At 53.4% G+C, this 25719-nt stretch overlaps 1 protein-coding gene across 2 annotated transcripts in view; it reads right to left on the bottom strand.

Moving 5' to 3' along the window:
• Positions 1–23027, bottom strand: part of TTC22 (tetratricopeptide repeat domain 22) — a 31391-nt gene extending 8364 nt beyond the window's left edge. The window contains exons 1-7 of one of the 2 annotated variants that reach the window (XM_036113989.2): positions 22325–23027; positions 10118–10173; positions 9803–9918; positions 9386–9504; positions 7929–8090; positions 6196–6348; positions 3864–5686 (exon numbers count right to left, since the gene is read on the bottom strand). In XM_036113989.2, coding sequence (XP_035969882.2) covers positions 5150–5686; positions 6196–6348; positions 7929–8090; positions 9386–9504; positions 9803–9918; positions 10118–10173; positions 22325–22891 — 1710 coding nt within the window. In that variant the 5' untranslated portion in view covers positions 22892–23027 and the 3' untranslated portion in view covers positions 3864–5149. Of the gene's footprint in view, positions 1–3863; positions 5687–6195; positions 6349–7928; positions 8091–9385; positions 9505–9802; positions 9919–10117; positions 10174–22324 lie in introns of those variants that run through there. The other variant, XM_078073096.1, reaches the window with a different exon arrangement.
• Between the last annotated feature and the right edge of the window lie 2692 nt (positions 23028–25719).

Raw genomic sequence — 25719 nt, 5'->3', positions numbered from 1 at the left:
TCCAGTCCCATCCATGTTGATGTAAAAGTTGGGTGTTCATCCTTTCTGATGGCTGAGTAATATTCCATTGTATGTATGGACCACATCTTCTTTATCCATTCATCTGTTGAAGGGCATCTCAGCTCTTTGCACAGTTTGGCTATTGCGGACATTGCTGCTATGAACATTGGGGTGCATATGGCCCTTCTTTTCACTACATCTGTGTCTTTCGGGTAAATACCCAGGAGTACAATTGCTGGGTCATAGGGTAGCTCTATTTTTAAATTTTTGAGGAACCTCCATACGGTTTTCCAAAGTGGCTGTACCAACTCGTATTCCCACCAACAGTGTAAGAGGGTTCCCCTTTCTCCACAACCTCTCCAACATTTGTTGTTTCTTTCCCTGTCCATTTTTGCCATTCTAACTGGTGTAAGGTGGTATCTCAATGTGGTTTTGATTTGAATTTCCCTGATGGCTAATGATGATGAACATTTCTTCAGAGAAGTGTCTTTTCATATCTTCTGCCCACTTTTTGACTTGTTTTTTGGGTGTTGAGTTTGAGAAGTTCTTTATAGATCTTGGATACGAGCCCTTTATCTGTAGTGTCATTTGCAAATATCTTCTCCCATTCCGTGGGTTGCCTCTTTGTTTTGTTGACTGTTTCCTTTGCTGTGCAGAAGCTTTTCATCTTGATGAAGTCCCAAAAGTTCATTTTTGCTTTTGTTTCACTAGCTTTTGGAGATGTATCTTGAAAGAAGTTGCTGTGGCCGATGTCAAAGAGGTTACTGCCTGTGTTCTCCTCTAGGATTTTGATGGATTCCTGTCTCACATTGAGGTCTTTCATCCACTTTGAGTTTATCTTTGTGAATGGTGTTAGAGAATGGTCGAGTTTCATTCTTCTGCATGTGGCTGTCCAATTTTCCCAGCACCATTTATCGAAGAGACTGTCTTTTTTCCATTGCATGTTTTTTCCTGCTTTGTCAAAGATTACTTGACCATAGAGTTGAGGGTCCATATCTGGGCTCTCTATTCTGTTCCGTTGGTCTATATGTCTGTTTTTGTGCCAGTACCATGCTGTCTTGGTGATCACTGCTTTGTAATATAGCTTGAAATCGGGGAACGTGATGTCCCCAGCTTTGTTTTTCTTTTTCAACATTTCCTTGGCGATTCGGGGTCTTTTCTGATTCCATACAAATTTTAGGATTGTTTGTTCCAGCACTTTGAAAAATGTCATTGGAATTTTGATCGGGATGGCATTGAAGGTGTAGATTGCTCTGGGTAGCATAGACATTTTAACAATGTTTATTCTTCTGATCCATGAGCATGGAATATTTTTCCATCTTTTTGTGTCTTCTTCAATGTCTTTCATGAGTGTTCTGTAGTTCCTAGAGTATAGATCCTTTACCTCTTTGGTTAGGTTTATTCTGAGGTATCTTATGGTTTTTGGTGCTATTGTAAATGGAATCGTTTCTCTAATTTCTCTTTCTACAGTTGCGTTGTTAGTGTATAAGAAAGCAACTGATTTCTGTGCATTGATTTTGTATCCTGCCGCATTACTGAATTGCTGTATGAGTTCGAGTAATTTTCACAATCTTTAATGTGCTTTGCTCACGCTGGCTAAGTGGGAGTTTCTAGCTGCCTGATGTTGGCTGCTAGACCCAGAGGAAGGAGTGGGCAGGCAGCACGAGGTGGGATTTGTCTTCATTACTCTGATGATGGGGTCATTAAGGCTTTTACTCTGCAATGCTCCCCTAAGGAGCTCCTGCTGCTTCGGCGATATGACAGACAGTTGTCCTCCCAGCCACCTAGCAGACAGAGGCATTCTGCAGGGCTCAAAGCTGTAAATAAATCAAGATCACCCACCCACTAGCCTCCTCCTGGGGGGCTTCCACACCTGGCCTTAGCAGTGACTTGCTGAACAGGGGGAGCCAGGGAACAGGGAAGTCAAGGGCCGGGGAGAGTGTGGGGAAAGGCCACTAACGCAGGATAGTGTGGCTGGTGTAGAGGGGGAGGGGTAGCCAGCCCTGCCGGCTAAAACCTTTGATAGCTTTCCATTGGTCTTCCAAAGTCCCCAATGTGGCCCACAAAGCCCTGCATCACCTGCTCTGCCTGATCTACACTGTGAACTCCCTGAAGGCAAGGGCCTATTTTGGTCTCCACTGTAGCCCCAGAGCTTGGCACTATGCTTGGCATTTGGCCAGTGCCTGATAAGTATTTGCTGAGTGAATGAATGGAAAGCCTGTAGTCCTCCTGGACTTACCGGAAGTAACCTTGGCAGAGGAGGCAGCGCTGAAAGGGCAGAGAGCACTGGCCTACGAGTCTGGAGGTGGGGTACGAGTGTGTATCTGTCATCAGTTTGCTGCTCGACCGTGCCCAAGTCCTGCTCTCTTGCCTTGGTTTCCCAATCGCAGAATTGGGGAACTGGCAGAAGGTGGCGAGGAGGTGGAGAGAAAGCCGATGCCTTCTGGTTGAGCTCTAGGCCTCCAAGGTCTTTGGGCTACAGACCTGACCCTGACCTCAGCCCTGTGGACCTGGTGGTGACGGAGTCACCTGTTTGGGACTGAGGTAGCATGTCACTGCTGTGAGTTTCCTCAGTTCAACAACAAACCTGAGCCTATCCTGTGTGCCAAGCTCAGTGCAGGGCCAGGGGCTGAATCAGATGTGGTTCCTGCTATAAAGATTCCAGAGTTGAGTGGGGGCAACACTCATGTTGGGATACTTATGACCCAGGGAGAGGGGAATAAATGTAATGCAGTGGGGCGCAACGCCCTGAGAGCAATCCACGCATAAAAGAGTGCTTAATGACAGTTGGAAGGACTTGACAAGATTCCCTGGAGGAGGCACCTTTGAGCCAAGCACTTAGGACAGAAATTACAGGAAAAAGAGCCAGCAGAGGAATAGGATATACAAAGGCACAGAGGTAAGGCCATTTGGGCAGGGAGACTAGTACCTGGTGGGGAGGGAGCAGGGGTAAAGTGATGGGATGAGTTGGTGATCACAGGCCTAACTCTAGACCACAGATGACACATCTTCGAGGCAGGGCTTTGTCCCAGGAGGCAGCACACAACAGGGCAGGTCTGGTCCAAATCCTGGCCCTTCCCGTATTTATCTGTGACCTTGTTCAGTGGCTCCATGTCCTCACCTATAAAGTGAGGATTATAGTGCCTACCCCTCAGGGCTGGTGAGGAATTTAGTGAGCTTACATGTATGAATTGCCTTACACATAGGAGGCAGTCCTGGAAATGGGGTTTCCTTTCTCTTTTCGTCTTTTGGCCAGTGTGCAGATACTCCAAGCTCTAGTGTGTGTATGTTGGTTATTTATACAGTTAGTTATGGATGAGATTATCAGAAAGAAAGTTTATTGGAAAGGTTCAACAGGAGTAGGAGGCAATGAAGGGAGAAATACACAACCTGGCAGACAGGAAAAGTAAGGAAAAGCCGCAAACTGGGAAGCCTGGGGATGCAGACAAACTTCACCGGCTTCCCAATTTTGCCAGCAAACTGCCTTGAATTCAGTTTGTTCGGGGAAGCAGGAGAAGAAAGAAGAAAGAGCTGGTTTTCTGGCCTAGGGAAGGGCACAGGTCACAGTTGTGGGGGGAGAAGGATGTGGGGGAGGAGTGGAAAGGGCTGGGTGTGCTGCTTGCTCTGGAGTCAGCTGCTGGACTCTGCTGCCGTGGGGATAAGAGGAAGGAAGGAGGGAGAGGTCACCACCCACAGCAGTGAGCCATGGTGAACCATGAGGTGGAATTTGGGGCCTTTCGCGTGGTCTCACTGCCCAGACTTCACAGATTCCACTGTTGGTGTTAGAACATTATCCTAATGGATCTCAGAGTGCCCCATGTGACAGGTGACACTTAAACCCTTAACATGTAAACACTTAATGCTTTAGTGTTAATCACTTTATTAGTATTTTTCCAAACCTGCAAAATGCTGACAGTAAGTTTGAAGTACAGGGGTGGGAGGCTAGGCGGTGAGACTTTGGGCAAGCCACCTCCCTTCTAGGAGTCTCAGGATTCTCATCTACACAGGGGATTGGAGTGCATGATCTCTAAGGACTGCACTTTTCAGTCTGTTCTCCATCTGTCACTGGAGACATGAGAAGAAATGCAGGGGTGCTGGCCCTTCCCTGGTAAAGTTTGAGGATCAGGGATAGGAGCAAAGCAGTCGGTATAACTCTCCAAAGAAAGGGAAAAAATGCAAAATAAATCACAAACCATTATGGGGGTCCTGCCATTGCAGTTATGAACAACCAGCATTCCCGGAGGCTGGCAAGACCTTTTCTGGAATTTTAGGTTAAAGTGGTTCTTGTAGGTAGGGCCACAAGAATCCAGCTTGGCCATTTTAAGATTTACTGGCAATCAGAGCCTAAGTCTTTGACAGTAAAGTTCCACATCCAAGACTCTATGAGTCCAAGCGTGTAAAATTCCAAGACTTTCTTCACGCTTTTGTGGAAGGTTCACAACGGGGTGCAGGTAGCACTCCCTGATGGGTGGGGGACCCTAGGTTCTCCTAAGAACAGAGAAATCAAGCAAAGATTCTACTGGATGGGCTTTATGTCAGGGCGTTTGGGAGCCTTTCAGACCAAGCTGGCCAAAGATGAGGCCTGCTGGAGACTGCTAGGCAGGTAGGCAAAAGGCCCGAGCAGCCAGGTGTAGACTACTGCCTTGCCCTTACCTGCTCACTGCGCAGCTTTGCCCTCTGCTCTGGCGTGGCTTTTCTGGCTGCCGGACCTGAGACCCACTCCAGTCAATTTATGGAGAGGCGGCTTTATTACAAGGGTAGAGTGTGGCTCACGGCAATCCAAAGACAGGAACTCAGGCCTCGAGGATTGCGCACGGGGACTAAACAGCCGCCAATGGAGATAACTATCTTCTGTATCTTGCATCCATCTTACTTTTTCTGCATATTTGCACAATTCAGTGCTTTAAATGGCAGTCTCCCGGTGGTCTCTCGCGTCCGCCCCAACCTCAGCGGCTCTCCTGAGCCGGGCCTTTGTGACTCCGCGGGCAGGCCAAACTGCCCTCGTCTCTCAACCGCCCCGTCCCAATTCCCGGAAGAGAATCTAATTGGCTCCGCTCAACCGCCAGCCTATGGCAGGGCAGGCCCGTTTTGAGCGCCCAATCAGCTGTAGGTAGGGCGGGGCCTCGACGGGGCGGGGCTTCGACGCCGCTCAGAGGGAGAGGGCGCGGCGGCCCCGCGGCACGCCTGCGACGTCGCCGTCCTGCTCCATGGTCTCGAAGAGCAGCCGCACTAGCGCCGGCCGTCCCTGAGCCACCAGGGCCCGGGCCAGCCCCAGCACCTCGCCCGTGTGGCCGCGCCACACGCGCTGCAGCTCCTGGCGCAGGCGCGCCGCGGGGTACTTGCCCTGGGCGCGGCGCAGCCACGCGTCCACCTCGCGGCCCAGCTCGGCGTCGCTCAGCTGCGCCTGGCTCCACTGCGCCAGCAGCGCCTCGAGCAGGCAGCCGAAGCCCTCGGTGTGGCTGGAGCCCGCGTCGTCCAGCTCCACGGCGCGCTTGAAGCAGGCCGCCGCGTTGGCCTCCTCGCCCTTGATGCGCAGGCACTTGCCGCGGAGCAGCTGCAGCTCGGGCAGGGTGGCGCCCAGCTCCGACTCGCCGGCCTTGGCCAGGAAGACCAGCGCCTGGTTCAGCGCCGCCTCGTCCACCGCCAGCAGCTCCTGCACGGCGTCCACACCCATGTAGTAGTAGACCTGGCCGGGGAGGGCGGGGTGAGCCTTTCTCCCTGGGCGTTCCGCGCCCATACTTGCTTTTAAAAAAATTCCACCCTCCCTCCGACAATGCTTCACAAATTCCCGCCCCCGGGAAAGGAGAAGAAATAGCGATTCCAGTTCCAGCCCCACCACTCTTGGCCGTATCAGCTTGAGCGAGGCACTTTCTGGGCCTCCGTGTTCACGTATGGAAAATGATGATATTGTCACCTCTTGGTAATCATTCCTTGTGTCCAGAAGGCACTTCTGGATAAAGAGTAATGGCCCTCACTTCCTGAGTGCTTTAGAAAGAGCACGGCCCTGTTCTAAGTGCTGTATGTGCGTTTCCTCATATAATCCTCACCATGGCTGTAGGAGGTGGGTACGGTATCAGACAGGGATGGGGGCTAGCTGTATTTCTCCCTGTGTCCTCAGTGCCCAGGCCTGCCTTGGTAGAGAGTGAACAGGTTTTTAGTAAGCCATTGGCTACTCAAGCCAAGAGGCTGCCTTACCTGGCCAATGTCCAGGTAGGTGTTGAGGCTTGGGCACACCTTGACCACTTCCTCCAGATCGGCCTTGGCGCAGGACAGGTGGTTCCTGTCAGGCATGCCCCCGAGCCCCATCTTGGCTCGCTCCAGGTCGTGCAGGTAGGCTCTGAGGTGGATCTGCCGTAGAGAGTCAGCTCAGGGATGATGCTCCAAGCAAGGACCTCTGCCCTCCTTTCTACCCTAAATGATGCCAGTCTTTTTCTCAGCAGCAACTCAGGGCAGTTCTGTGGTGCAGTAGAGGGCCACTGACACTGGGACCCAGAGTCCTAGGTCCTAGTTCTGTGCCAGCTGTGCTAATGACACCCTTTCTGGGCCTTAGTTTCTTTCCTTGTCTGTACAATGAGGGGGAAAGAGCCCCTCATTCATTCAACAAACATGTACTGGATACCCACCATATGCCAGGCTCAGTGCTAGGTACTGGGCATGCAGTGGTGACAAGTGGCTATGAAAAAATAAACAGGGTGATGAGCTAGAGGGGACTGGGGGAGAGGGCTATTTTAGATAGGGTGGCAGCACAGATTTTGTGAGAGTCCACATAAGCAATTTGGAAAGAATGGAAGGTGGCCCCAACTTACAAGCATCAAATTACAAATGATTCCAGACTCTTGCCTTCAACCTCACCCCTCCTTTTCCCCCATACTTGGAACATTAAAAAAATCTACAGGTTCCGAAGGGGAGGCATGAGAAGGAGGAAGTAGGTAAAGGGGTCATTGTTGCTGAAGGTATTAATGCTTTATACCCAACCTGGTGGGCTCTAGTTCTAAGAGAGCATCATAAGGTGGGGGAGGTGGGAACTCTGGCTTTGGAGCCAGTTGGACTTGGCGGAATTCCAGCCCCTCCCCTCTCCCCTTGTTAGCATGTGAGCTGGGGAGGATGTTTTTCAACCTCTGGGAGCCTTATTTTCCACATCTGAAAAATTAGTACACTGGTATCTTCCTTGGAGAGTTCCCATGACGATTGAGAGAACATATTCTAGCCAAGGTCTAGCATATGGTATGTGCTCAGTTCATTCATTCATTCATTCATTCATACATTCAACAGATATTCACCAAGAGCCTGTTATGTGCTAATACTGTTCCAGGCACCCGGTAGAGAGCAAAACAAAATTCCCTGTCCCCATGGAGCATATATTTTAGTGTGGGACAGAAAGACAATATGCATGATAAATAAATAGTATGTTGGGGAGTAATAAGCACTAAGAAGAAAAAGTAAACCAAGAAAGAGGACAAAAAATGTTGGTGAGAGGTTGACATTTTCAGTAAGATGGTGCTAGAAGCTTCCTTTTCATCAAGACCTCCAGGAAGTGAGGAAGGAAGCCAATCAGGGAGAAGAGCATTCTAGGCAGAGGTCATTATCCATACCTTACAGTCTGGGGAATGGGGTTTTAGATAGAGTAATCGGTTGAGAGGCCAGATTTCAACCCAGGTCAGTCAGCCTGTATTGAGTGCTCACCAAGTAGAGGCTGGAGGTCATCGACCAGGTCATTGTAGAGGGGTGCCTGCGGTGGGTGGGGGTCTCCTTCATTCTTTCACTCAACAACCTTATAGAACACAAACCTTGTGTCTTGATGGCTCCTAAGCTCCTTTCCACCAGGGAGGCCCTACGACCTTTGGGCTCTGGCAACACAGTCTTCGCATCTGGCCCTTGTTCTCTGAGTCCTGATGGCAGGAGGAGGCGGAGCCTGCAGGCTGACTCACCTTGGCCCTTGTGCAGTATGCCTGCCAGTTGAGCTCTGGATCTCGTAGGATATCTAGAGCCATGTTGCAGGTTCCAATGGCCATATCCTGCTTTCCTAGGAAGTGGAAGATTTTGGCCAGGCGATTCAGGATGGGGGGTTGGTCCTTGGCTATCTCAATAGCCTAGGGAAGGGAGAAGGGTAAGAGCAAACTATTTGGTTATTTGCCTGACCAGCAGGTCTCCCATCTCTGGATAGAGCCATGTCACTGCCATGCTCTTATTCCCGAAATCCACCTGCCAGTAAGTTTGGCCATATCATGGAACCTAACACGTTAGGGTAAAACTCACTGGCACTCAACTCCCAAGAGCCCGACTCCCATGCTCCCCACCATGTTCATGTGTCCTGTCCAGTGAATCCCTCCATACACAGGCAAATCTCTCTTCCTTAGACACATCCAGGGTATGCTCCCCCAGTTTCCCAGCCTTTGGAAGGAGGGTCAGAATCAGCCTTTACCTCCCCCATATGTACACAGTGCAGTGTTTCTGTTGGGACCACAGTACTTCCTCTCTATACTGTTACTGACCACTGCCTGTCCTGTGTGGGTTGCTGCCTCTGGAATAGCGAACTCCTGCAGGGACTCATCTCTGTGCCGGGCACAGGTTAGGTTCTCAAGGAAGGGTGAAGGCAGTGTGTTTGTTAAATTGGACACAACTCTCAGAATCCTTATGAGCCATCGTTTCTATTCTATTCTAAGATCTCTCATCAAGGACTTGATCATTAATCTATCTACCAGCAAGCATTAGGGATGTGCCCCATGCAGGGCACTGTGCTGAGTGCACAGGTCAATGAATATTACAGGGTCCCTGGCCTCCAGGAAAGACTTCAAAACTGAGCTAAGTGTGGAAACTACCACATAAACGAGGTGCCCAAGAACAAGGCTTGAACAGCACTTTACAGTTTACAGTGAACAGTTTCAACCACTACCTCCTTTGAGTCTCTCAATGACCTAGAAGGTAGACAGACAACATAATTAACACATAATGAGGCTCAGGGATGGAAGTGACTTGCTTAGGGTCACATGGCCCATGGGTAGAGCTGGCACGAGACCCCAGCTAAGCCCATCTTCTTTCTACTATGTCACTGGGGGTGGGGAAGGACAGTGAGAACCACGCCTGAAAGGGAGAAGTCTGAGGGTATATCTGAGACAAGGTGAATAGCTTAGAAGACAAGGCTGGAGAGACGGGCTTGGGGACTGGGCGTGGGGAGGGTCTGATTCTTAAGCAAAAAGGAACAATGACAAACATCACCGTTGTTTTGAATGAAGAGAGGAGGGAAAGCCAGGGTTCTTCCTGAGGGGGGCACATGATGGGGGATGGAGGTGGGACGCCACCCAGAGAAGCAGCGGGTTCCAGGAGAGGAGGCTGGGGTGTCATGCTCCATCCCAGTTTGGAGAGTGGGTGTGGCCAGGGGACGTACCTTGCCAAAGCAGTCCAGGGGGTCGGTTCCCGAGTACCCACAGTCGTGGACACCCATGGGGGTGGTGGAGAAGGTGTCCTTCCTCTCTAGCAGCATCCCGAGGTAGCACCAGGCCAGAGCTGGAGGTGAAGTGTGGGAGAGGGGTGTCTAGGAAGCAGCGGGGTGGAGAGAGGGAGGGGGCCAGCTCCATGCACGGTGTTAGCCCCCAGGAAGATGAAGGGAGGGTCCGTGGCATGAAATCACTGAGCAAGGTGCAAGGTGCATGAGTTCTGTGAGATGAACGAATGAGTATATGGGACAGAGGGTGAGAGAGAGAGCAACAGGATCTCCCAAAAAGGAAGACGATGCTAGAGGTGGGGACAATGACAGTGACAGGCAGGGCTAGTGACAGGTAAAGGGGGAGCCAGGTGGCCCTACCTTGGTGGTGGGGGTCTGAGGACTTGAGCACTTGCCGGAGCAGGGCCAGCGTGCGGTTGAAGGCGGGCAGCCTCTTCTGCTCCTCGCTGCCCATCTCCAGGAAGATGCCATCTAGCCTGTGGCCAAGAAGGGGATGTGGGTGGCTGGCACCCCCTCCCAGCTGTCCCTAGGGTGCTGTGAGTACTCCCCAGGCCAGTGGCATGGAGGGGAACTTGGGGAGCCCTCACCACGGAAATGGACTCAGCCACCTCTTCCCCGGGTCCCAGGCCACACCTCACCCTCCCCACTGTCCAGTCCCGGGCTCCCCAGGCTGACCTGATGAAGAGCGTTGCCATGGTGAAGTACCAGCCCCTTTTCTCCTCCACTGGGATCTAGGAAAGCAGAGAATGGCACTTGCCCTGAACCCCGAGAAGCAGCAAGTACACCTCTAATCATGGTCCTGGATCTGCCACTGGTGGCTGAGTAACCTTGGGCGAAGCACCTCATTTCTCTGACTGCACAAGGTTTGATGAGACAACCTGTGTGAATGTCCTAAGTAAGGTGCCCATCACGGAGCAGGAGTGGAATACATTTCTTCCCTCCATCTTGCTTTCCAAACTAAGCTCCCCTCCCCCTGGCTCCCTGACCTGTGCTCTGGATCCCCCCCATTCCAGGGCCCACCAGCCACTGGTCACCTTCTCTCTCCCCCACTGTCCACTCGCTTCTCTCCTTTGGCGCCACCCTTCAGCTTCCTCCTTCCTGAGAAAGCCCTTTCGGGCTTGTTAATGGAGTTCAGCTGCAGCCCAGGACCCCCCTGAACGGTTTTCCCACTGTTATTCTTGCCAACCTCACCAGGCATTTAGACCGACTTGGGCACCAGATAAAATATTTATGCTGTTATTTATGGGAGTAGCTGCTGCTGCCTCAGGAAGGAATTTTAATGAAAACCAATAAAACCCCTAGTGCATATCAGCAGCTCTGCTTCGGGCTCTGCTCCCTCCCTCCACATTCGTTTCCTGGCGTGGATCTTCAGGCTGGATTCTGCACTCACCACCCCCCACCCACCATGGCCTCCTCAGCTCAGGACCCCCATCAACCCCCCGACTCCCAGCAGCCGAGTGAATGCACTCAGTCCAGCCAGCATTTCTGGGCATCTGTGGTGTGAGGCCCTGTGCTGAGTGCTTAGGGACGTGGCACCGAATTGGACCGGCACCCTGGCCCAAATGGGTTCACAACCTAGCTAGGAAAACAGGTCCAGGCATAAATAATAGAGCTTGACTGGGTGACCGCCATGTGCCAGGATCCTGACACCCACCCTCTCAATCTCTCCACAACTTATTGGGTAGGTTTCATCTGCTTTTTACAGATGAACATATTGAGGCTCAGTGAGGTAAAATGACTTGCCCAAGGTCACACAGCATATAAGTGTCAGAGCTGGAACTCGAGCTCCCTTTGTTAGGCTCCAAAGCTCATGCTCCCCTTACCACACCAGCTTGCCTATAACATTCGTATGAGGCAAAGTCCAAACAAGGCCATGAGAGTGATGTGGACAGATGCACTAGGATGTGGAGGCCACTCCCAGCCAAAAGACTCTGAGAAGGTCTTGCAGAGGATGGGCTGTCAGGTGAGTCTTGAATAGCAGTGGTATTTCAGAGGGTGGGCTGGGGGTCAAGAGCATTCCAGATGGAGGGCTCAGTGTGGAGACGTGTGGCGTGACTGGTGAGCTTGGAGCACGGTGTGTGTGAGTGGGGTGTGTGTGGGGGAAATGTCAGCAAGTTATGATGTGGCTGTTCGGAGGAGACTGCGGATGAGCGTGGAGGGAGAAGAGAGAAAGGGGGTCCTGTGAGTCTGATCCCACGGAGAGGTGTGACTGCCCATCGAGGCAGGGTCTTGACCCAGGGTGCAAGCCAGATCCCCCAGAGGAGGCCCCGCTAATCACATTTCTTAGCCACTATTCACCAAGTATCTTCTCTGTTTGGCCCAGGCTGGGCACAATGGGGATAGGAGAGGAAAGGCAGGTCCCACCTTTAGGAGCTCCCAGTCTGGTGCGAAAGCCAGATCATATCACAGTGCGAGTGGAAGGAACGCTACGGGTTATGGGAGGAAGTATCCTGCCTGTTACAGGAGTGCCCACAGAGCTTCTAGAGGAGGACTTGCTGGCACAGGCCTCTCCAGGACAAGTAGGGACCACCCAGGTGGACACCATAAGAGAAGGCATCAGATGGAGAGACATCGTGTGCCAAAGCTCAGTCGGAGGTGAGGGAGCGTGGTGTGTTGTAAGGGGCGGGAGGATGAGCCAGCAAGGGCACATCAGGAGGGGCCCCCGAGGGCCTGGCTCAGGTCCTGGGGTTCATGTGCAGGGCAGTGGGGAGCCATGGAAAGGGCGGTGCCCAGATCCAGTGTGTTTTTACATTCACACCACCTTGGAGAGTCCTCCTGTCACTTAGGTGGGAATACATGTATGGGGCTTTAGCTGGGGACAGGGCTGTCCGGAGGGGAGGGCGGCAGTTGCCAAGGGTTGAAGGACATCCTCGAGGGCTCAGTGGGGAACATTTGTCAAAGCAAAAGGCTAGGATGGGCTGCTGGATAACCTTACCTGTTCTACCAACATGGCACCTGGGACATAGGAAGGGGGACTCAGAGTCATGGGGCCATTCCTGGGGGCCATGCTGGCCAAAAACCGGGACGTAATGTCAGTGTGTGATCATGTGACGGAGTGAAGCTTAAGTACTTCAGGCTTTCTGGCTGTCTAGAGGTATGATCTCATGACCTCTGGCCCCATGCCCACTTTGAGGTTGGCCAAACTGAGTCCTGGTAGGGAGAAACGGAACCTGCTGCCTCATTCAGGCTTCTGACAAGGAGGTATGACCACGAGCAAGAGCAGAGGCTCAGGTGGCCGACAGGCCTGGCCCTATGATGCGGGCGACCCGGGATGCGTGAGTTACCTCTGGGAGGCTGTGTCCTTATCTGCAAAGGTGGATAATAATATAGAGCTTGCAGGCATTGTGGGGCAGTGCCCAGCCCAGAGTATGCGCTCCATAAATGTTGGACCCCTTTCTCCTGGCTTGGGTTAGAGCTGAGCAGGTCAGGCTGCTCTGTCCAGGGGACTTATTCCAGTTCCCTCTGGGGCAACGACCTCTCCGGAGTCCAGAGGGGTCCTGGCTCACCCTGCTCTCCACCGCACCCCCCCACCCGCCCACTGTGCTATTAGGGCCTCAGATCCCCTGTAGGGTCCCAAGCACCTTTCTCCCCTCCATAGACCCCCAGTGTTGGAGAGTTACATGGTATCCTCAGGGCTCTCCCTGTTCCTCTTGTTTGGCATTCAAGCCACAAGAAAGTAAGTTATGTGCCCAGATCACAGCTGGTACCAGACAGAGGTGACACTTAAATTTATGCCTTCATAATCCTAGCTCCAAGCATTGTCCTCAGCACTGTTTCCTTGATCACTCGCATTCTTTCTCTGAGGATACTGAGACCACAGAAGTGAAGCAACTTACCCAGTAACACGCTAGTTAGTATCGGGGCTTAAAACCCGTTGGTATCCTTGAGTAATTCAAGAGCCTGGCTGTGGTTTGCACTATGCAGGCAATACCACCACCTGGTGGCGGTATGCTGAATTGCAGGAGTAACTCCTCTCTCCTGGTTCCCTTCAACTTGAAGGCTAAAACAGATTTTCAGAAAAGTAGCTAGCTGAGTGACATCGCTATGACAAATCCCAAAAATAGTCCCTCCTCAGATTCTGCTGAAGAGTGACGTTTTCAGGAGGGCGTACGGGGTTGCAGATTTGGAGTGGAGTTAATGGCCCAAACAGATCTAGTCTGAGGTCTCATCTGGCTTGAGCTTTAATCCTCTATCCCCGTGATGAAATCTGGTGGACGCCATGCACTCTGCTGGGCTATCCTGGCCCGAAAATGGGCTGTCTCTTTAAAAATCCTTCTGGTTGTAACTAAAGCAGCAGCTGAGGCTGTTACCAGGGGCAACCTGGCAAGCCACGGTGCGTTAAATTAAATTAAACAGGCCTCTGGTTCCCCCCTCCCCTCCCGGAGAAGGAGGGGCTGTTCACCCTCTCTCCTGGAGAATAAAATTGCCCTGAAACCTCTTAGGGCTGCAAGGCTCTCACTTCCAGAGTTGATAGCTCCCAGAGGCAAGATGTTGGAGGCAGCCCGGGAGGCCCGGAGAGGGCTTCTGCCAGAGGAGGAGTGTTCCCCAAGGGCCTGCCCAGCATGGGCTCTGGGCAGCACACCGCCCTTTCTCTTGCTGGGTCTTCCTCACAACCCTGTGAACTGGGGGTTCCGGGGTCTGGAGAGGGGGCCAGCCAAGGCTGCAGGCTGGAGGGGGTCTCACATTAGGCCGCCACTCCATGGCAGATCGGTGGGAGGGAGCTGGGCAAGGCCAAGGCACCAGTGCTGACCCTCAAGTGAAATCCTCAGACCCTGGGACTCACTGAGTAAGGTGCAGCCCTCAGGCAAGGGGTCCTCAGGACATTTCCCTGCTCCCCGGAGGCCCACGCTCTTACCTCCCTCATTTTAGAGAGGGGGAACCCAAGGCTCAAAAGACGCAGAGGCTTGCCCACTTAACCTGACCTTTCAGGCCAGGTTTCTCTGACTTCAAGGTCATGTTCTTCCCACCACATCTAGCTGCAAGTGTTTGCACAGTGCTTACCATTTACAGAGTGGACGCACACAGATTCCATTTGGTCCTCAGACCATCCTGTGTGGAATGTAAAGTGAGTTACCATTACTCTCTTAGCACTGATGGGAAAACTGAGGTGGGACCATGTCCTCAAAGTCACACAGCCAGTGTAAGCCCAGACTGAAACCTGGAAATGGTGCTTCTGTCGCTACACTGATAATAGCAAATTTTATTGAGCACTTGCTATGCGCCAGGCTCATAGTGTACATGTGTGAACCCATTCAACCCCCAGGGTTACCTATGAGGTCGTGACTATGATTACCCCGGTTTTACAGAAGAAGCGACTGTGGCCCAGAGCGGCACAGCTAGAAGGCAGCAGAGCGGGGACCCCAGCAGCCCAGCCCCAGAGCCCCTGCCCCTAAAGACTAGACTAGTGGTTCTCAATGTGTGGTCCCCGCCCAGCAGCGGCAGCACCTGCAGTTTGATAGACATGCAAGTTCTTGACTCACTGAATCAGGAACTCTGCAGCAGGGGGCGGGGGGGGGGGGGTAGGGCTGCCACCTGGGTTTTAATAGGCCCTCTGATGCACTAGATCCTCGCTGTAGCGCACGGTGGGGACCTGAGGGACGGTGGGCTGGTCGGTGGATCTCTTTTTTAAATGAGCCAAAGGATCAGAATTGTGATCCTCAGAAAAGCCTGAAGACCCAGGTTCCTACAGCTGCGTGGGTAAGCGACAAAGGTAGGTGATCTGGCAGAACCGGCAGAGAAGAGGATCAGGATATGCCATTACAGGGCAGGCTTGTGTTAACTTGGTGGGTACAAGGGAGGATCCTGACTGGTCCACTTACTTCAAAAGGGGGCCCCCTGAAGAAGGAAATGTTGTGGGCCTTGGCTATTTTCAAGGATTTCAGTAGAAAATCTTTTAATATACCAATGAGCGAGGAATCTTTATGCATCTGGATAGGCTATAGAGAGACCTTGCTGGTTCTGCAGGAAAATAATTGCCTTGCAATTTGAACTTTGCCCCTGATGACGTTGTACTCTCCATTTCTGATTCCCTTCCCGAGAGCTGACTAGTTCTCCTCCAGGAGAGGGGGATGTGAAGGAGCAAAGGGCATGAACATTTCCGAGCATCGACTCTCCACTGGGCGCTTCAGTGCCTCCGTGGACTGGACCCTCGCAGCAGCCTGAGAAGGTGCAATGCATCCGCCTCCTTTTATGGGTGAGGAAACAGAGCCTAATAAAAAAAAAGCCACCGCCCAGCCCCACAGCCCAGGGTGGAAGTGCCAGGATTCAAGTTCACATCTGCTTCCCTCCAATGCCCCTGTCTTTCCACCTCATCACGCCGACCCTGTGAAGGCTGATGCTGCAGAAATAAAAGTCACAAGGTGGCAGGCCTCAGGAATACGTTCTTCCTGCACAACTGGAATGTCCTCTGTGATGACACAGAGCAGCCTCCCTGCTCTGCACACCGAGCGCCGCCCCCACCCCACCTGCGGGACACGCACCAGAAAGGCAAGGGCTGGGGTTCCCCCCTGCCCAGCTCCTGCCACAGGTGTTGCGGAGATAAATGGAGGGCTGGGATTGGAGTTCCATTCCTGCCTCTGCCTCCCCCAGGGATCCTGGAAAGGCCCCCAGCCCAGCCTGGGCCTCCGCTTCTGCATCCACAAATGGGATGATCCCACTTGGCCCGCCTGTGTCACATGTGGTCAATGTGATTGGTGGAGAGGATCTGAAGGGGCGGTGCTATGCCATGGAAGTAAGTCACCTATGCCTCCCTGTCCTGGCTTCGCTGGATGGTCTTCACGGAATTTAAGATTTGAGCAGATTGACCGCAGCTTCCCATTCTCACCCCCCTTCTGGTCCTAGGTCTGTCATGTCACCGCGGTGGGTCATCTTTGCATTGCACTCGTTCCCTAGACTTGCAGGACTGTGTTGAGCCACTTTTCTATCCCACTGTCCTTAGAGAAAAAGGACCCTGTCTAGTCCTGGGTCCAAACCCAGCCCTGGAGCCAGTAGAGACTGGGTGGGTCTGAAGAAGTGTCTCGCCTCCTGTAGTAATAACGGTGATGCCCGAACGTTCTCAGCTCCTCCCATGGGTCTGTGCTGTATGTGCCCTTAACATTCTTTTCTCCCGTAAAAGAGGTGGCTGGGCCAGATGATGCTAAAGGCAAGTTGGACTCTGGGATCCTCTATCAATGAGGAGGGGAAACCCACTTCCCAAACATGCTAGGTACGGAGGGAGAGAAGCCAGCAGCAAACTCAGAAATGTGAGTGGCTCCAAGGCCCTCAGAAGGCTGGAGCCAGAGCCCAGGAAAGCTGCCCCAGCCTGTGTTTTAAGTCCAAGAGACCTGAGTTCAGTTCCCGGCAGCCACTCCTGGCTGTGTGCCCTTAGGCAAGTCACTACACCTCTGTAGTCTCAGTTTGGTCATCTGTAGAAGGGGCTAATTTCCAGCATTTCTGTGAGGACCAGACGAGATCATCTATGAGAAGTACACGAGTGCACAGTACCTAGCTCACTTTCCAGTGTTAACCATCTCTTTTCCTCACTGAACCCAATCAAACCACTCAGATTTGTGGAGTCGTGTGTGTGTGTGTGTGTGTGTATCTGTGTGTGCATGCGTGTGCATGCAGGGGACCCTGGGGCTACCGACCAGCTCTGCCCTCTTGGCCCTTCCTACCGCGTCCCCACCCCGCTGGGTGTGGTGGCTGGTTGGAATGTCCACACCTTGGCTTGTGAGGCTGTCTGCCAGGCCTGTAAGCACTGCCTCCCTCCCTGCCCGCCCGGCTGGGGGTGCGATCTGCACGGCCGCGGCGCGCTGGGTCACCTTGGGCAAGCCGCTGCCCTCGCGGAGCCTGTTACGTCCTTGGTGTGATGGGGAATCACACTACTCAACTGGCAGTGTGTCTGTGAAGTCTGAATAACAATCAAATGCACTAATGAATGTAAAATTCTGAACTCCGGGCCTGGCACCCATCATCGTACTATCACCCTGGGCCGTGAGCAGGGGTGAAGGCCTGCGTGAGTGCACCTGTGTGTCAAGCCACCAGTATTTGGGTAAAGGGGAAGACAATCAAGAACCTGAGTTAGCTTGGGACGGGGGTACTTTTTAGAGAAACAGAGGTTCAAGTTACCTTATTTAAAAAAAATAGGGATTTGAAGACTTAAAGGCCAGTGACTCAGTGAAATGAAATTTAACAACAGTTACAAACCGCTCTCGGGTGTCCCACCCTATGCTGCACACCGAGTGGTGGGGGGCTGGAGAGAGGCCCAGGCGCAGGGAGAAGGCTGGGCTCTGACAGCACGTGCACCCTGCCGCAGCCTTCTGACTTCTCTCAGTCCTCACGGCCACCCAGGGCGATGGGCCTTAGAATCCCATTTGGCAGATGAGGAAACAGAGGCTCAGGGAGGTAAAGTGACTTATCTGTACCACCTGTGATGGAGACAGAATTTTAACCCAGTCTGTCTACCTCCAAAGCTCCTAACACCCCCTCGCCCCCGCTTTGAGGTTTGTCACCAAGAATCCACCCATGACTGTGTGCGCGCCCGTGCCCGCACCACGGGGCTGCTGGCCGGAGGGTAGTAATGACAGGTGAGAGCAACCTGCCTCCTCACATTGTTGTGACTTAAAGAAAAACAGGAGGGAGTGAAGAGCTGAGAACAGAAGTCACAAACATGCCCCCCAACACACACACACACACACACACACACGCACGCACACACACTGGACTTATTTTTGGATTCTGGGCTGAATTATTAACAAGGTTTTCTCTTGTCATTTTAGTTGGCAGATGAGCACTGGTTCTTCAGCTGCCCTTTATCCTTTGAGCCCCAGAGGCTCCTCCGTGCCTGAGACAGTGCCAGCCCTGTGAGGCTGGAAACATCTCTTGCAGCTACAGTATAGGGTGGGCCAGACCACCAGCCGCCCACTGCCCGCTGGGCCCCCGTGGGCCAGACCCTCTCAGCAGGGGTCCCACCTCCTCCTGCCCTGGCCCTGACTCTGACCTCGTCTCTGCTCCCCTCTTTCCCACCCTCCCCCCTCCACACACGCATGGCAACCCACCTCCTCTCTCCTGACACTTCCTCTGCCCTAGTTTCCAGGACGTGGTCCGTGCAGCCATCTGCACTTAGCGCGCCCCCACTTCTCTGACCTCCCCAGAACGAGCAGAGGCTTTGAGGTCAGACAGAATGGGGTGGATTCGACTGCCACTTACTAGCTCTGTGACCCTGGGCAAGTTACTGAGCCCGGCTATGCCTCAGTTCCTGCTGGGATCTGGGATCAGAAGGTTCTCGTGGTGACTAAGATCGTGTCTGGAAGACATTCGTAAGTATTATTGTGTGAAGTTGCGTGTTGTGTGAAGGAAGGCTTCAAGGCGGAGGTGACATCTGAGTGGGGTTTTGATGGATGGAGTCTACCTGCTAGGCAGGGGGGTATGAAACAGCACAGCATGCTGGGAGGAGCAGAGGTGGTTTCCAGTTGCTGGGAAGTCAGAAGCAGCTAAAGAGGAGGGCGGGAAGCAGATTTCAGAGATCGAGTCAGCAGTTCCCCAGCCAGCCTGGGCTCTTCCGTGGGCAGCTTCGGACTGCCCTCGTTCTAAGCCACTCAGCTGTCACTAACACCCGCAGGCTCTGCAGGCCCTCACCGCAGGACCTTCGCACACACCACGCCCCTGCTGGGAGTGCCCTCACCGCATTCCCGCCAGTACACTCCTGCTCCTTCCGGAAGCCTATGTCACTCACTTGTGCTGAAAGGAAGCGTCTCCCTTCTCTGAAACTCCGTCACTGCCATTCTACCCCCGGGACCTGGACTGCAGACTCCAATATCTGGAGAGCTGACACACAGTAGGTGTTCAATAAATGTTAAGATGCTGAGCACCTGCCTCTCACACATGCCCAGAATTTGCCAGTTTATGGGCACTTTCACCGCATGATTTGATCGGAGGCAGAGATCACTATTGTTAACGTTCATGAAGCAGATGCCAAGACCAGAGACGAAAAGTGACTTGTCCAAAGCCACACAGCAAAATGATAAAAGAGCTAGGTGCTTGAACCCAGGCCTTCTGCTCTAACTACAGTGAAATCATCATTGTTACCCCCGATATGGCCATTTCTTGAGCATCTACTCCGGTCAGGTGCTTTAGAGGCATGATCTCTTCCAATTCTCAGATGACAAAATGGGGGCTCCAAATCCCCAACCTTCTCCTGTGATGGGGGGGATGACTATAGCCGTGCTGTCCAGACCCAAGGATAGCATGGAGCCTGGTGCCGGGCCACCGCCCTCCTGAAGCAGTCAGTTCTTTCCCTGAAGCCCTGGGCAGCACCCTGCTTGACACTGTCCTCTGGGAGGTCACTCACGGTGGGGGTGGGGGTGGGGGGGTTGCCCCCACCATGGCTAGGCTGACCAGCGGCGACGGCAGGGAGAGAGATGCTGGACTCTGTTTGATCCCTATGCCTAAACCTCTGCCTCCACGCTCACCTCCTCCAGGTAGCCTTCCCCCCTGAGAGCAGGAAGGGACCTTGTGGACCATCCCCCTCTCTGCCCCCATTTCACAGAGGGGGAAACCACGGCCCAGAAGGGAAGGCCCAGGAGGCCTCCTGGCTCCTAGCTCAGGACCCCTTAGGCCCTGCTCTGCTGCTGGGACCACACTCAATACACACTATGCTGTCCATGCCTCCTGCTGAGGGTGGCAGGCATTCAGGGCCTCGGGCTCAGGCTTTAAAACAGAACACCTGGGTCCCTGTGGGCCCTACGGGATGGCCACAGCTAGCCCCGCCCCCCCACCGAGGCACTGGGGGCTCCGCCAGCCCGGGTGAGGTGGGCGTTGTGTCCGATTTGCTGGCTCTTTGCACACTCTTTTCCAAGTGCTTTCCAAATATCAGCTCTTCATTATGACATCAACCAACTGAGAATGCCCTCCTCTTACAGTGGAGGGAGCCCAGGACATATGTACCATTATAATCCCCATTTTACAGGGAGGGAAATGGAAGCTCCGAGATGCTGAGGACGGACTGGAGGTGAGACAGCGTGGGGGTGGGGGTGGGGTGGGGGGGTTGGGATTTGGACCTGGACTGTCTGACCCAGAGTCTCCCGTCTTAACCTCTACCCTGCGCTGCTCTCTTGAACTCAAGTCTGTGCCCTCCACCCTGCATTCCCTGAGGTCTGGACTCCACATTTCCTCTCTGAAGGTGGAAAAGGCTTTGGGTGGGAAAAGGCTCCAAGGGAGTGTACAGAGGTTTTATGAATGGAGCCCTGTGTGAAGGCTTGTTGTTATTTAAATATCACGAATCTACGCCATTATAAAACATCATGGTTACCTCTCTGAACTGTGGTTTCCTTTTCTGTAACAGGAGAATAATGCCCTCTGTCATCTAATGCAGGTAACCTTTGAGATGGCTCCCAGTGATCCCCATCTCCTGGTATTCGTGTCCTTGTGTAGTCCCATCCCTTTGAGTGTGAGCTAGACCTAGTGACTCACGTCTAGTGAACAAAATATAGCAAAAGTGATGGGATACCCATGTGGCAAAGGACCTGAGGGGGGCTTCTGGCCAACAGCCAGTGAGGAACTGAATCCTGTCTGGAGCCACGCGAGTGAGCTTGGAAGCAGGTCCTTCCCCAGCTGAGCAAGCCTTCAGATGAGAACATAGCCCAGAGGCACCCAGCTAAGCCATGCCTGGATTCTTGATCCACAAAAACTACGAGATAATAAATGCTGCTAAGTTTTGGAGGATGTCTGTTAATGCAGCTATAGGTAACTAATATACTTGGTGTTTTTCTACTCAGTGCCAGGCCCTATTCTGCCCATACAAGTATTCAAGATACATTTATTGAGCGCCATTGTGTGCCAGGCACTGTCCCCAGTATAAGGTTTGCAGTGATAAACCAGACAGATGTTATCCCCACTCTCAAAGACCTCAAGGCTGAATTAAGGAGACAGATTTGTGAACGGACAGTATGAGCAGTGCTGTGGGAGCCCAGGGCAGGCACCTGACCCAGCCTGCAGAAGTCAGGGGAGGCTTCCCGGAGGAGGGGATGCCTGAGACAAACCCAAGACTGGGGAGAACCTCCCAGTCAAAGGTGGAGCAGAAGGGCATCATAGAAAGAGGCCAAGAGAGTGGCAAGGTGAGCTATAAGGAGACTTGCCCACTGGGGGGACACAGGGAAGCAGGCTGTAGCAAAAGCATGTCTGGAAGGGGGTACTTGACAGAGAGAGAGCAGAGAGGAAGAGCATGGAGGGTCTCAGGTGCCCACCAGAGAGCCTTGGACTTAACTGCCAGGCAGTGGGGAGTTACCAGGGGTGTAAGCAGCTCAGGGTCGTGGCTGATAAGACTGAGCAACATGATGCTGGCAGCAGGGTGGAGGACCAAGCAGAAGGGTCAGGAGGAGGGCAGGGACCCAGGCGGGATGATGGCAACTAACCAGTCAGGCAGGAAATGACGGAGGCTGGGCTGACAGAGGGAGGCTGGGGAGGAGTGGCTAGTTCTCAGAGATATGGGCAGGCCGAATGGACAGGGATTTGGGGTCTAAGTGGATGGGGAAGGTGGTGTGACGGGGAGGAGGGAGGAGGTAAGAATGCTGCCCACGTTGGATTGTGGGGTTGGTTGTGCCATTTACTTGGGCGATGTGCACAGGCGCTTGGACAGGTACTTGCTGGGAGAAGCAAGACGAGAGGATGAGTTTGCCAACGCGGATTTTGCAGCGTCGCCAGAAAAGAAACCTAGGCAGACTGTCCCGCTAGGAAGCAGGTCCACGCCCTAGCAGAGAAAAGCTACAGGTCTGGTCTGGGAGAGGCGCCCTGGAAGGGTGTCCCGGAAGCCAAAGGGCCGGGGTTTGGGGAGAGTCTGCGGGGACGTCCCTGCAGACGTTGGGGGCCACGACCCCAGCCCTCCCGACCTGGGGACGGGTCACCCACCTGCTGCCCGTAGCCCAGCGCCTTGTCGTAGAGCGCGATGCCGGCGGCCAGCACCTGCGCGCGCTCCTCCGGGCTGGCGCAGCCCACGTCGAAGCCGTGCGCATAGCCTTGCTCGGCCAGGCAGCGCGCCGCCCGGCGCTGGGGGTCCCCCGGAGCCTCGCGCTCCGCCGCCAGGCCCATGAGGCCGGCCAGCCGCCCGGCGCTCGCCTCCTCCTCTTCCTCCTGGCCCAGCCGCCCGTACACGTGCGCCAGGTTGGCCCAGGCGTTGAGGTTGCCCGGGTCCTCGCGGGCCACCTCGAGGAAGAGCTCGCGGGCCTCGTCTAGTTCGTCCAGGTAGAAGGCGAAGGTGCCTAGGAGGTGGCGCACGGCGGGGCGCTGCGGGGCGGCCGCCAGCTCGAGCTCTTGCTGCAAGCCGTCCCGCTGCAGCTTCAGGTCCCGGGCGCGGAGCGAGGCCGGCGAGCGCGGCTCGAAGTTCAGCTGCATCTCCAGGTGGAAGTGGCCCGGCAGGTAGTCCAGGTCGTCGATGAGGGCGTCCAGGTCCTCGGTCGTGGCCTCCGGCTCCGCCATGGCAGCCCCGCTGCTCCCCGGGCCTCGCCCCTGCCCCGGCGGCTGCGGGGGTGGGGGATGGGGGGACGTGGCTGGGGCGCCCCGGATCGAGCTCCGCGCGGACGGCGAGGTGCAGCGCGCGCGCGGAGGCCCAGGGTCCTGCCGCCTCCGGGTCCCGGGGCGCCTCCCTCTGGTGGGAGGGTCTGAGCGTCGGCTCCGGGAGCGCCCTGTGGGTGTGTCGGCTTTCGCTGCTCAGCGGCTCTTAGACGCCCGCATTGCACAACCAGGTGCGCCAGAAAAACAGGTGCATTGCCAAGTGCAGGGCGCGCAAACCACGGTGCATGGCAAAAGGCCTGTTTTTACTCTCTCTGCCCAGCAGACGCGGAAACAGGCTCAGGAGGAAAGGACTTGCCCAGGTCACAGAACGGGAGCTGTGCCCAAGCAGCCCAGAACCCAGTTGGCTGAACCCCAGCCAGGCCCTTTCTCCGTGGGCACTTCTCCACGCTCTCTGTGTGAGCTCGCTAGTGACTAGGAGGGTGAGGGCTGGCCCTTCCAGCTGCCTGCGGAAGCCCCCTCATTCTTGCTGCTTCTCCCATCCTCTCCGCAGTTCCTGTGTTCTCCTTCCCCTGAAGGGAGTCTAACCCTTCTCTCTGCGCCTCCTTAGGCCATGATTTATCAGGCTCCCCCACTTAGGATTCCCCTGACTTCTCTCTGTCCTGCAGTTGGCCACTGTGGAAAGACTCTGGGGCTCCATGTGCTGGTTCTAATCCTGGTTCTCCATCCCTAATAACCTCTGACCTTCATAATTATGAACCACTTCATAATTTCGCACTTGCATACTTTCCTCATCTGTGACATGAGGGTCACATTCTCTCCCCCAAGGTAGATATCCAGGGTAAAGCTGGTGAATGTCACCCTGGGTAACTATCAGCTCCACTGCTCCCCCTTGGTTCCCACTCCATCCTGTACACCACCTGTGGTCCAGTTTTCTTTCTCTAACCAGTCTTCCCCCAGGACTAGCACTGGTTCCCTGCCCTCGGGAAGGCTAGGCTATGCTCCCTGCGGCAAGGCTGCTGGTCCCCCAGTGCCCGGGCTGGGCAGCAAGTCTGAGCTTCTGAGACCCTCCCAGCCCTCAGTCTGCCTGGGCAGGGCTCCTGAGACCCTGTTCTTCATCTTCTTGACAAATAGGCCAGTGTTTTCAAAAGTGGAAATAGAGCCAATTAGTAAACCTGGAAAAAAAATGGACTTGAGCAATAAAAAGGTAAGTTAAAAATATCATTCTGGTGTTAGGTTTCACCTGTAATTTTACACTATAAAATTTAATAATTTTTAATAAAAAATTATTGCTATAAATTCCTGGTGATGATGAGATGACACTTGGGCTCTGACCTTCTTGGGGGCATCAGGGATAGATTCCCAGAGTGCTTGGCTTTTTTCCCCTCTTTTTTTTGCGGCAACACATACTTAACATAAAACTGACCACTTGAACCATATTTAAGTGTATAGTCAGTAGCATTAAGAATATTCCCATTGTTGGGGCGCCTGGGTGGCTCAGTCGGTTAAGTGTCTGCCTTCGGTTCGGGTCATGATCCTGGGGTCCTTGGATCAAGTCCCACATGGGGCTCCCTGCTCAGCGGGGAGCCTGCTTCTCTCTCTCCCTCTGCTCCTCCCTGCTTGTCCTCTCTCTCTGTCTCAAATATATAAATAAAATCTTAAAAAAAAAATTCCCATTGTCATGCAGCTATCACCACCATCCATCTCCAGAACTGTTTCATCTCCCCCAAAGTGAAACTCTGTACCCATTAAACAGTAACCCCCCCCCGTTCCTTCCTTCCTCAAGCCACTGGTAACCACCGTTCCACTTTCTGAATTTGAATTTCTCTCTGAATTTGAATACTTTAATGACCTCATATAAGTGGAATAATATAATATTTGTCCATTTGTGTCTGGCTTATTTCACTTAGCCTCAAGGTTCATCCATGTTGTAGCCTGTGTCAGGACTTCCTTCCTTTTTAAAGGGAATAATATTTCATCATATGTATGTATATACCACATTGTGTTTATCCATTCATCCATCAGTGGACATTCGGGTTGTTTGCACCTTGGCTATAGGAAACAATGCTGCCATGGCCAAGGGTATACAAATACCTGTTTCAGTCCCTGCTTTCAGTTCTTTTTGGCGATACACCAAGAAGTGGAATTGCTTGCTCAGATCAATTCTATGTTTAATTTTTTTAACAAACTGTTATACTGTTTTCCATAAGAGCTATATCATTTTACACGCCCACCAACAATGCACAAAGGTTCCAAGGTCTCTACATCTTTGTCAATACTTGTTATTTTCTGTTTCGTTTCGTGTTTTATAATGGCCATCCTAATGGGTGGGTTTGGCTTTTGATCTGCCTCTGAGAAGGTGAGTAGGAATTGGATGGAAAGGGTAGGTTGTGGGTGCATTTCAGTGGCAGGAAGGGCACAGAGAAAGGCCAGAGGTCTGCAGCGCAGGGGGCGCCTAGGGGCAGGGCAGCGCCATATGGCTGAAACGCACAGAGCATAGGCCAGAGATGGAGGGGTGAGCACGGAAGCCAGCGGGGGCAGCACCATCGTGGAGGCCTGAATCCCGAGAATCTTGACTTCACTCCGCTGACCTAACAGCTGGCTCCGCAGTCCGGATGGTTAGAACCTCTTGCAGCCAGGGAGCTCCCACACCTAATGATGAGTCCCATATCCGCTGTGTCACCCTACATCTCACTAGATGTGACCAGGGCAACTTACTCTTCCTCTCTGAGCCTTGGTTTTTTCTTCTGTGTAATGGGATGGGAGGGGGTTTCAAGAGAGAATGAGCTGGTTGC

Source organism: Halichoerus grypus, chromosome 5 (assembly GCF_964656455.1).
Source record: "Halichoerus grypus chromosome 5, mHalGry1.hap1.1, whole genome shotgun sequence".
Taxonomy (NCBI): domain Eukaryota; kingdom Metazoa; phylum Chordata; class Mammalia; order Carnivora; family Phocidae; genus Halichoerus; species Halichoerus grypus.
This window is presented reverse-complemented; position numbering and strand designations above follow the sequence as displayed.